At 37.7% G+C, this 12,579-nt stretch overlaps 3 protein-coding genes across 3 annotated transcripts in view; 2 read left to right on the top strand and 1 right to left on the bottom strand.

Moving 5' to 3' along the window:
- The first annotated feature begins 239 nt into the window (after positions 1-239).
- LOC112043411 (ras-related protein Rab-10) lies at positions 240-8,087 on the top strand. Its single transcript, XM_024078812.2, has 4 exons — positions 240-473; positions 874-1,073; positions 1,881-1,970; positions 4,641-8,087. Exons 1-4 carry the CDS (start codon positions 347-349, stop codon positions 4,833-4,835), a joined length of 612 nt encoding a protein of 203 aa, XP_023934580.1. The 5' UTR covers positions 240-346; the 3' UTR covers positions 4,836-8,087.
- Positions 8,088-8,655: 568 nt separating this feature from the next.
- On the bottom strand, positions 8,656-10,519 carry LOC112043409 (proteasome subunit alpha type-6). The gene is made up of 5 exons (XM_024078810.2): positions 10,357-10,519; positions 10,097-10,273; positions 9,811-9,966; positions 9,271-9,544; positions 8,656-8,766 (listed from the first exon to the last, which is right to left on the bottom strand). Exons 1-5 carry the CDS (start codon positions 10,430-10,432, stop codon positions 8,709-8,711), a joined length of 741 nt encoding a protein of 246 aa, XP_023934578.1. The 5' UTR covers positions 10,433-10,519; the 3' UTR covers positions 8,656-8,708.
- A 322-nt stretch (positions 10,520-10,841) lies between these two features.
- LOC112043410 (uncharacterized) overlaps positions 10,842-12,579 on the top strand; it is a 38,752-nt gene continuing 37,014 nt past the window's right edge. The window contains exon 1 of the mRNA XM_024078811.2: positions 10,842-11,194. Within this exon, the coding sequence (XP_023934579.1) occupies positions 11,041-11,194 (154 nt within the window). The 5' untranslated portion in view covers positions 10,842-11,040. The remainder of the gene's footprint in view (positions 11,195-12,579) is intronic.

The following is a 12,579-nucleotide window of genomic DNA, read 5'->3' as shown; positions in this document are numbered from 1 at the left end:
TCAAGTATACCTAGTTAATATTGTATCTGAAGAATAAAGCGACGAACATATAATCTAATGGGCTATTCGATAGATCTTGATGGATGAATACGGATGGAATGACTTCTTTGTTTTTTTTTTATTTATTTTTAGATATCTGTAAAATTTGGATTTTGGGCCATGTCAAACTTTAAGACATGGCTGTACGGTGTAATACCTTTGCCTTTTCCCTACGGAAAAGAATAAGGAAAAAAAATTGGGCCATGTCAATGTCAAGTCATGTCATTGATATTTCTCTTCTCTTTGAAGAATTATTTTATTTAGAAAAATAGTTTTTAACACTATATTTTACAAATACACTTAAAAAATGGCTAAGAAAACTTATGACCTGTTATTCAAACTTCTCCTAATTGGTGATTCTGGTGTTGGCAAGACCTGTATACTGTTTAGATTTTCAGATAACCATTTTACAACGACCTTTATTTCAACTATCGGTATGAATCTATTATCCTCATAATTTGTGTTTCATTGCAGAAATTGTTATAATAAGGGCATAGTGTGAACTACGTAAATGTATATTGTAGTATAATTATTACGCTTTATCTGGAGGATTAGTATTTATTCATACTTACAGCCCACTCGTTTGCACCCGCGACTGTGCACTCCCGCAGCTCGGTCTTAGCGCGAGATTATGACGATTTCCTCAAATTACTCTATTGTGTGATAAAGTAAATAAGTTATTACAAGCATTAAATGTGTGAAACTTTGTGAAGGAAGTGCCTTACACAGAGTGTTGCATCTAACACTTCAACATCAAACATCACTACAAAAAATATACACAATCATACATATTACATACATCAAACTAATTGACTAAAATCTAATTTATTTCAGGTATAGATTTTAAAATTAAGACAGTGGAATTGCGTGGTAAGAAAATAAAATTGCAAATTTGGGACACAGCGGGACAGGAGCGGTTCCACACTATCACCACGTCGTACTACCGCGGCGCCATGGGCATCATGCTGGTGTACGACATCAGCAATGAGAAGACATTTGACGACATCGTCAAGTGGTTGAGAAATATAGATGAGGTATATACATCACTTATCATTTACTACATTTAATTACTTCAATTGCATTACCAAAAAATAAACTTGGTAAAGTAGTATCATATAGCATTGATAATTATTTTATGTAATTGTTTCGAAATAATTAGTATCATATTGAAGTATTCTATTTGGGTTAATAGAATTGAGGTTTAGAATTATAATATAGTGCTAAGCTAAAGTAGTAGCTTGTTCCTGTAGGGGTAGTTTAAGTTAAGATAATAAATAAATGTAAAAAATCACAGCTCCAGCACTAAAAGAGTAAAACATTCTGAAGTGTTGTTTAGTACCTGAATGTTGACTCGGTGTTAAATGAGTGTTGTATGTAGTTACTCGTGTGTATGGTACTCCCTTTTATATCCATTATATCTAATGGTTACAAAAGACCATAAAATTATGTTTTTAGCTTAAAACTGCCAACTTTCCAAGTACTAAGAATTAACTTTGAAAATGAATTTTCAAAAAGATGTTAATATATTTTAATAGCACATGAAATTGATTAATTTAATTTATTTGATTAGAAACTATTAAACCAATTCAAATCAATATGTTTATGTAGGCTTAGTTTTGAAAGCATTTTAAAGCCAAGTTTGACTATTTGTAGAACATTTGTACCATTAGCTAAAAAACAGTTGTTCTTTGAATGTTTTGTCATTCCTTACAATATTTAATTATTATTACATAAAATGATTAATTCTACTACTTGCGTAAATATGAAAGATGATACAATTGCCTCCAAGGGTCTTTGTCATTAAAAAAATAGTTTAATCAAATGGTGTGGTACTATTGCAGCATGCCAATGAGGATGTAGAGAAGATGATCCTGGGCAACAAGTGTGACATGGAGGAGAAGAGAGTCGTGAGCAAAGAGCGGGGAGAAGCTGTAAGTATAAAAAATAAATTCATTTATTTCAAGTAGGCTTAGTTTACAAGCACTATAGAAACGTCATGTTTTACTATTTGTAAAGACTCTACCTCTGGTTTAACAAGCAAGTTCTGCTGAAAATATGTTCTTTACAGTTTTTAAAAGGCCTCAAGTGAACAAGGTGGATAACGAGCTAGAAGGCTCATTGGTAACGAGGCATTAACTAATGCAAAATTGCAATCATTGGAGCATCGCCGAAAAGTTGCCTGTCTGTCAGTGTTCTCTCTCTCTCTAGTCAGTCCCTCATGACTGAGGATCGTGACCACCTTGGCGAGTCATCGTTTGGTTTACAATGCTCCTCCATCGAGTACGGTCGCTGGCCATTTGGACGGCACTGTAAAAGGTTCGGGCTCCTGCTTCCTTTAGAAGATCGAACCAGTGTCAGTGTCAGTGTTCTACAGTATTTGTTTTGGAGAGTGCGCTCAGGAACTTTTCGATCTAGCTCCCTCTTCACCTTTTTACCATAGAACTGCCAGGCATCGCAGAGGTCTGCATCCATATGTAGTGGATGTTCCCTGGACGCGTACAAAGCGTTTCAGTTCTTCCTTCCTGATCCGCACTGCAAAATTATGGAATACCCTTTCTACTACCATTTTCCCTACCATCTACAACATGGGTATATTCAAGTCAAGAGTGAATAGGCATCTTCTAGGCAAGCGTGTTCCACCATAGGCATGATGCAGCCTATTATGCTACTACACTTACTGTCAAGCACTAGCCTACCTACTATAATCTGTCTATAAAAAAAAAGTTTAATTCTATGTACATGTACCAGGGAAAATCTAGAGTTGTGTTTAAAACTTATAAACAACTGGGTACGAGCCAATTTTATCTAAGCTTCCAATTGATTCATTGATTTACTACTTTTTATACTTATTTTATATAATTATTTCAATTAAGTAATTAAGTTTTCTAGTTAAACATTTGGAAGTAAAACTGAAATTGTGTTTGGCTCTTCCAATTCAATAAGTTGTCAACCCTTGGTCACTGGTCACTTACTTGTATGTTGACCTATGAATATCATTGTAGTTCAATGACCACATACCTTCTAAAGGACTGCTGAGCAATTTAGGACTGTGCTAGAAACATAGAGCTCTATTTATATTAATAGTGGACATTAAGATGTAATATACTCTTAGCATATCTGTTATTGTGTTCCAATTGGTTCTTATGATTACAACGTCCCAGCAACTAGTTTGGCCCTGAAGCAGCAACAAACAGAGAGTGTTATTGTAACGTGTTGTTAGGGCGCCGCTAAAAATAGCTCACACTGCATGATAAGTGTGAGTGATGAGTCACACTCTGAACTTGCAAGTGCTAATGCTCACTGATAACATTCAACTATGAACTACACACATCCCGCAGCTTTGTGGCACAAATATAAAATCATTCATTTTTTCGTGTTGTTGTTTCAAAATTTAACACAAACAACAATTAAGTAAATTAATATGTTTTGGGAGGGTATCAATAATTATTAATTACCAATAAAAAAATATTCCATCTTATTTCTTTACTTTTTGTAAACAATTTTTAAATTATTTAAAAACATAAGATGCTATTTTTCTTAAATAATATTGAAAACTACATGTGAATAATTTTTAAACATTTTAAAAATTATTCACATGACCTTAGTAACTTAGCAAAAAAATATTTAGACAAATCTTGGCAAACATTTTGGAACCATTCAAAAACTTTTGAATGGTAGGTGCAAAAGGTAAATTTTATGCCTCAATCCAACCAGACTGACCCAAGCGACCTTGGTTCTTTCACCATAGGTATGCTGACAGATGGGTTATCTCCACAATATCCCATCTAAGATTTGGTCATGCCTGTACAGTTGTACACCTGTCCACTTAAACAAAATTAGAATGAGAGATCACTCTCTGTGCGAATGTGGTTTGGACGAAGGCTCAGTTTCCCATATCCTCTTCTTGCCCTAAACTTCTCCACCCCCTATATGATGTTCTTCCTCCTAAATTCCCACGTCCTTTAAATGTTGAGTGTTTGTTAATGTCTGTGTTTAGTCCCTATTGTAAATTTATATGTTAATATATATACAATGTAATAACATTAAGCTGTAAATATTATGTGTGCAAACAATATTAATTTTGTGTTCTTTCAGAACTATGACTAACAACCACACTAACAAAAAAAAAACCGCTATTTATAGTGTCAAATTTAAGCTGAATAAGAATCAATTCTTGATTCCCAGCTTACACCGATCAACCTCTGAAAGTGTGTCTTCCTTACCACGCGACATTGGCGTAAATTGTACCCAGTTGGTACAGCAGCAAGCCATAAAATCAAAAATTGAATTGACTCAAGAATGTATTAGATTTGTTGATTTTTGTATTTGAAACGCTGTGTTCCCAGCGCTCTATCTGCCTATTATTCTTTAATCTGTGAAATCAACCCAAACAACGTCTAGTTTGTTTATAAAGTTGCCAACAAGCCAGTAGATGCGCTCGTTGCTAGACGATCATACAGCAGAATACAGTGCGTAGTCAATGTGTGTGTTCCACTTGTATTCAATTTGTGTGTGCATCAGCATGTGTGCTGTATAGGCAGCAGATAGAGGAGTAGATCAGTGGCCAGAGCGTACTCATGCTTTGTGGTGTCTGTCCGCAGATAGCGCGCGAGCACGGCATCCGCTTCATGGAGACGTCGGCCAAGTCCAACATCAACATCGACCGCGCCTTCTCCGAGCTGGCCGAGGCCATCCTCGACAAGTCTGCGGGGCGCGAGGCGGACGCCGACCACGCGCGCATCGCCGTGGAGCGCCGCCCCTCCCGCGCGCCGCCCGCGCGCGCCTGCTGCTCCTAGGCTGCCCGCCCGCACCCGCACCCCGTCCCTTCCGCGCGCCGCCCAGTGACTCCAGTTCTACGTACAGGGCTGCCCTTTCCTTCGACACGATATTTTTCATTTTCCTGGTGCGTTCTGAACGTTCTGTCGGTGCGTTCTGAACGTTCTGCCGGTGCGTTCAGAACTTGCTGCCGGTGCGTTTTGAACTTTCTGCTCGTAACGAGCGGCACGGCAGCTGCACGAAACAGCCGTTTCCAACAACAGATCTGATAAGTGTCTGTGATCTCTCAGTTGATGAAAAAGTGCATTACAAATGTATATTGAAGAAGGAATTTTCCATTTTGCATAATCTTCACTTGTTAATGACATAGTGCACGTCACTGCCCACATCAATGTCTTGTGCGTTGGACGTTGACAACAGTTTAACGACCACCGATATTTAATTCAGATAGTTTATCAGACAATTAAAGCATCGCAGATGAGTCACACAGCGGGCTCACGATGGAAGCATTTTTTGCGTTTGAATGTTATATTTTAGACAATATAATACAGATTTAATTCTCGTTCAGCGTATCTGCGCAGAATGTGAGGGAGCCGCCCGTGCGACCCGCGCGATCCGTGCCGACTGAGACTGCAGAGCGCCATTCATTCACATCCTCCCGAGATAGAACAGTCGGTACGAGTGAGAGAGGAGGAGAATGAGAGAGGAGAGAGGCGTGCAAACATCCACCATGTTATCATTTAGTGTAATCGCTCGAAGGTGTTTTGTTTTCTCGATGTACGTGCGGCGGAGCGCGGGAGGGCGGCGCTCCTGCGGCGTCCGTATAGTTAGCTCGTCTAGTCGGAAATTGAAATCTTAAATGTTAAAATGGATGCATAATTTAATCTTTTTGAATTAGAAATTGTGACCCTGTGGGCTTGTAGGTATCGTGTAGCAGTCGCGGATCGCTCGCGATCTACTTACTGCATGTAAATGAGTTCAACGCGACAATCGCGACGAACGAGCGACAACAGCAACTTGCGCTCGACGGAATCAGGTCCACGACATGATTATGAAGTTCGTTTAAAAAATCTGGCCGTTGTTCTAAATAATACCTAAAAGACCTTTGCTTTTGCTTACTTAGAACTTAAATTATTATTTGTAAAATTTTGTTGGCGTATAAAAATATACAAAGTTGTAGCTTCAGCTGTTATAGCGTTATTGAAGCGTTGAATGCTGAAGTATCACATGATTACTGTGTCGTCACATTGGATCGCAAGGTTAAAGTATATTTTTGCATTTTATTACAATTACTTAATTTTGAATCTGCAATATTTTATATTTTTGTATTTGTGTCAGTGTCGGTATCGTCTCCTTGTTTCCTCGCTGCGAGCCGCAGTCGACGGCGGCTACCCGTCTGTCGGTCTGTCGGTCTGTCCGCACGTGACGCTACATTCGCTCGACAGCTGGTGCTCGCGTTTCTGAACGTTAACAGACCACTGCATGTGTTGTTTGTCACAAATTGAGCCTAACTTTTGGCAATTCGCTTTTTTAATGCAATGGAATGCACAAAAAGTTGCAGTCGCTCGACAGTAGCCCATGTGCGGTCAGTCTACAAGTCGTTCTTCCTCGCTGTCAGAACTTAAGTATAGCATTAAGTGTAATTTGTGCAATAATTGCCTGCGACTGTCGCGGTGACATTGCCCGTCAGTCGCCGGAGTTCATTTACCCTTTTTATATGTACGACATCAGCGTATAGATATAATATCGCTAATTATTAAGCATAAAAGTTACGTATCACATTTAATTGATAGGGAAATGCTAAAACTCGCATACCAGAAGTGTAGATGAAAATTATCGGCGTTGTATGTCAATATGTGTGGGTGCACCTCGGACCTCATCAGTATCGTGTCGCCTTTTGACTCATCTGAATAACAATCATGTACCTACTTACCAGTGTTGAGAAAAATACCGTTACCGGTTACTATTGTGATGCTGTCGCTACAACTACATTGCGAAATTGTGTAAGCGGCTCAAACTGGCTTCAATATTTTCTATCAGAAGAGAGAAACGACTGAGGGATATGAGTGTTTCTCTTAATCGCTGGCATTAATTTGTCGTGTCTTATCATCTTTAGCAAACTTTTGAAGTGATAACTTATTTTGGGATAGATTCGGACCGTAGCGCGTTACGGCGCCACTTTTCCCTTTCTCTCAACTCAACATATTGACATTCAATGATAGATTTGTCTTGTAAACTACACTCGAGGCACTGCGCTATGTAAATAAGTAGCACAGGGCGGGAGTTGCGCTGCGGCAGCACAGCTCGACGCTTCCTCGTCACCGGAACTGCCTCTGCACCATTTACTTATCCCTTAACGCGGTACTCGTCACGTAATACTTCAATGCTTTTCTGTAATAAGTAACTAGAGGTACATTGCAGTGAGGGGGAGGCGTGAACTCCAACAACCTTGAGAACGCAGTCACTGACTTGCGAACTCATTTGCTTTTGTGGACTCAGGTTCGCTGATTAGCAAAGTCTAGCGCCCTGTGACCTTTCACTGCTAGCTCTCCTCATTTTACTTGTAACACGATAGCAATAAATAAATACTTAATTTAATTATTAGTAGTTTAATTTAGTAAACTATTCTTCAGCGTTATATTGAAACCCTTGTGTATATTTTTTTGGCGAAAACTGTTTAAAATTGAAAATCTATTTAATGTCCATTATTACATTTTGCACATATTTAATATATTAGTGCACACGGTTGTTAATGCTAATTCGGAGATAGAGGTCTGACGTTCCTTGTTTTTGGCGGTCTGAATTTGAATGTCAAATATTGTCATCTAAAGTACATCATCAAGTGTTTATAGTACTTACTTGATATAAACCTGTTCTATTTTCAAGTTCTTCATACTATGAATTGAATGAAATGTTAAGACTCATCACATTGCTGAATACTTTCCTTCGGTACGTCTTCAAGTACGAGTTAGCATGGTGACCGGTTGAAATCAATAAACGCGATGTATTTTACAATTGATGTTGATATACTTTGATACAATAACTTAGAATCGCCGCGCTGTACTACGAGACTAAGAGTATTTACTAAATTAGACTAGTCTATAGCGTGTAGGTGATAACTTAAGTGAACTTATATAGTACGTGCGTCGGAGGATTATTATTAAATAAATTACTATTTTCTCGTAGGGTGTATGTGTCGTCGGTTTTTACCTGCTTTTATAAATAAACATCGGCATTGTATATTACGTTCATAATAAACGAACCTATGGTTATCTTGTTATTTTATTAGCAAACCCTGGTTATAAATTATTTCCTTTAGAGAAAAGAAATGAGAATTTATAACAATTATATACCTAACTACTAGCTTTAGGTATAGGTTAACCATTCAGCCAAGGGGTGGTACACGGTACACTCGCAGACTCCAGATTTCCAGTAATTAAATCCCAGCCCTATAACAAACAGTAGGTAAATAAATCCCATTGAGACATCTGTATCTTTTTTTCAAAAGTCAGCCCTTGTACAATCTCACCTGATGGCATGTGATGATGCAATCTAAGATGGGCTTATTAGGAGGAGGATGAAAGTTCACACTCCTTTCAGTTTCTAGACGACATCGTACTGTAAAGCTAAATCGCTTGGCGGTAAGTCTTTGCCGGTAGGGTAACTAGCCACGGCCGAAGCCTTCCACCAGCCAAAAATAGCATCACCAGCATGTGATAGGTAATAGTGTAGTTTGATCACATAATCGGTTTAGCGAGTGGCAGCTGGCGTTCGACTGAGTAGCTATTCCCATTGCTTATATAAATTATTAATAAAAATAGATTAAAATAAAAGCATAAATATGATAGATTTTTTTATTAAAATGATACATGTAAGATAGTATAAGGAATCCTTTAATCCCTCTCAGAAATGGCAGTCAAATGTCTGTCGATTTCGTTCTCTGTCAGCACCCTGTCAAGAAAGAAGAAAATTGTTATCCAGATATATAATGGTTAATGTTATAATTAGCAGCCTAATAATTATATTATTATATAGCAGACAAGATATTTCAGTTTCACTTGCAAAGTTTCTGTTCTCATATAAATACACATAAAACGTAGCCTATGATACTCACAAATAACATGGCTTTCTATTGGTAAAATAATTTTCAAAATTGATTTAGTAGATCCAGAGATTCCCCTGCAACCTCACAACTTTGCCTCTTTATAATATTAGTAAAGATGATTATAAGTTGTATTAATTCAGCAAAAATAAATATCTAAAATTAACATAACCAATAAAAAAAAAGTTAATTCTGAAAATGCAAAATTGTTCTCATTTAAATATTGTATTTAGCCTATTTTTAATATACTCAAGAAAACAGTAACCCTAATTGGTCTGTAACTGTCATTACAAGTATATGCAATAATAATAATCAAACAAGACTCTTGTAATGAGACAAGCAGTTTGGCCAACCTGAACTTTGTGTCTTCCTTGCTGGCCACCCCCACCTCCAGCTCTGCAGACTTGAAGTCCACTGACAGCACTTGGGACAGACAAGCTATGGCCAGCTGCACCGCATCGTCAGAAGACAGCTCTGAGCGCTTCTTTAGCTTCTTCTCCAGGTAGGCATTAGCATCTGTAGCCTTGGCACCTGCCGCTACTGCCTTGTAGGAGCAGTAGTAGCCTGAGGGGTCAGTCTTGTACACCGAGGGGCCTTGCTCCTCATCATATGCAATCAGCATCATTGCTAAAACAATATTATTAATGACCATTATTCACATCCTTAGCTAACTAGTTTACAATTGATCAAATGAACACTGAGAGATTTAATTGAACACTAAAAAAGAAATAGAAACTATTATACTCTAGAATTAGAAGCAATAAGTAACTAACTGATATCAAATGTCAAACTGGACCTGCAGAAGTCACAAAAACACATATTAACACTACATTGCCGTTACAGTCTGATCAATGGAGATGTCTTGGAAAGAATCAGGTCCATCATATACTCACTGCAGCCGAGTGGTCTCATCTCTGCATTCTGTGTGTACACCTGGGACACGTCGGCGATGCGGCGACACAGGATGTGTACGGGGATGTCTGTGCCATACTTGTACTTCCAATTGGCAGCCTCGTAGCGCGCACGCTGCACTTGAGACCGGCTGTCCGCTGCAATGAGACAATCGCTTGTTGAATAATGAACTGCTAGTAACACCAGAAACGGTCAAACACAAATTCACTCATGTCATGTATCTTAATAATGTAGCAACAAGTAGAAGGCGAGGAGGAGGAGTATCACCTGTCATGCCAGTCATCACGCATCCTATGCGGTCGGTGAGGCGGAACAGATGCGTGACGGAAGCCGGGTCCAGCAGCCGGTCGGGCACCTTGCGCTGCGCCGCCACCACGGCCACGTCCGCGCCGCGCAGCGCCACCGACGTCAGCCCGCCCTGGTTGATAGCCTTCAGAGCGTACTCTGCAACATTCACGAGACCAACTTCAAAATAGCACCGTCACGCTGCCGTGTGAACTTGTTAGCACTGCGGTTACGATACTTACCCACTTGGTATAGCCTGCCTTCAGGTGAGAAAATAGTTATATGTCTATCGAAACCAGCACTACTTTCGCGAGCCATAATTTTATCTTTCTTTTGTTGTACAATACAAATAAAACTCTTTGAACTCCTTATTCGGCACTCGGTAGGTAGAACTTAGAATGACATTTGACAAATGAAATGACAATTTGTGAAATGAAAATGACAGTAGACGCCGATTTTACCACAGGTTCTAAAAAAAATACACTACGAACCGAATTCTATCTTTTTAACCGTTTGTGCTAGAGTTAGCTATGGAGTGATAAGCTAAATGAATACGAAATTGTAATTCTAATTTATTTCAATAATTTTTAACACCGTATGGATCACTTATTTAATCTGTTAACACATTATTTTGCTGGAGACGTTTGACTTTTCTTAATCACATTGGACATTGATAGATAGACGTTGTCACTTGTCAGATTAGTTCAATATATGAATGTAGGTACTCTATGGTTGTCACTTGTCAGTTGATGTCCGAGTAGGGGAGAGGTTGTGCGGTTTTAAATTTATTTAGTTATATTTAGCCCCCTATTGGTTCGATTCTTTTTAACTTACTTAAAAAACTATTACTTTAAGGTGAATTTAAAATTATCACAGTTATAAAAAGTTGTTTTAGTCAGTTTTCTAGTATTTTTTTAAACACAAAGATGCAAGAAACCGTTACAAATACAAACGAGAGGAAATCTTTATTTTCAACCTTCCTGGAAGTGCTGGAGGCCCGCGACAAGCAAGCGCAGGCCGACAGGGAGCTGCAGGAGGAGAGGTACCAGCGGAGGACACAGAGGATCTACGACTTCCACGGTAAACAAATCTTGATAAACATAGCACTACTTTTTGTTTAAAAGTCTCAAATTTTGTATTAAAAAAATGGTTTAAAGTTCGCTAGACTCGCTGTATTGAAATATCTATTATGAAAAATGTGAAATACATACTTTCTAAATGAGAATAATATTTATTTGTGATAATAATTTTAAAATTTGTGGTACATTCAAAACCAATTGATAAAATATACAAAATTCGTAGCTTTTGATGGAAAGTTTTTCCTAACCCTAGAATTAAGTACCTGTCGCTAATAATTGTATATTGTAATACTGGGGTGTATTTTTATTAGAAGTTAAAATAGTTTTAGTTTCTCTGAATAACTTGTTTTACTTACTGGCTAGTCCGTTTATTCAAGATGCCCATTCTTCTTGGAATTTATATGTCATTAATATAATTGTGTAGTTTCTAAATGCCTAGCTCTGTTCTGTCATTTGTGGGAATATCTGGTAAAAGTAGTAAGTAAATGTGTTATTTTTGAGTAATCTATCTATTCGTAAATAAAATCTCATATCCGTCTATTTAGAAGTAATAAACGATGTAGTGCAAATTTCACTAATTCAGAGCATTCATCAAAATTATTATTAAACATCAAACGTTACATCAAAGTTATTATAGGTAGGTATAGTAGCAACCCTGTGGCTTCCTTCAACTCTCAATTATTGAAAACAAGAGAGAAGGACTCTTTTGTTTTATGCCTTGTTGTTTGTAGCCTTGTGGCTTGATGTATATGTATACAAATTTAATATTATAAATGCTAAATTTACCTTTTAACAGCAGAACCCTTTATATTTTAAGATGAATTTTGGTACAGTAATCAAAATGGTGCAAGATTTTTAGAAAACAATTTCATACAAACATAATTGTTGGTGTTCTAGTATACATAGTTGTAGGTACTTGTTATATTATATTTTTAACTAGTGGACGCCCGCGACTTCACCTGCCGTTAGATCTCTTTAATCCAGCCCTTACAGTGGTATCGCTTAAAAATGGAGTAACTTCTCCTGTTTTCCCAACATTTCCCTTCACTGCTCTGCTCCTATATGTAGTGTGATGAAAAGTATACTATAACCTGGCCAGGAGCGTGAAGAACAATTGTACTAACTTTGTTAAAATCTGTCGAGTAGTTTTTGTTTCTATAATGAACATACAGACAGACAAAAATTTTACTGATTGCATTTTTGGCATCAGTATTGATCACTAATCATGATAGTTATCCCCCTGATAGTTATTTTGGTAATATATTTCATGTACAGAATTGACTTCTATAAATTTATTATAGGTACAGATTTTATGTTATCCACAATTCAAAATAGTGCCTTGAGTATGTAGCTATGGCAGTAAAATAATATATAATGTACATAGTC

This window comes from Bicyclus anynana, chromosome 15, assembly GCF_947172395.1.
Source record: "Bicyclus anynana chromosome 15, ilBicAnyn1.1, whole genome shotgun sequence".
NCBI lineage: Eukaryota > Metazoa > Arthropoda > Insecta > Lepidoptera > Nymphalidae > Bicyclus > Bicyclus anynana.
This window is presented reverse-complemented; position numbering and strand designations above follow the sequence as displayed.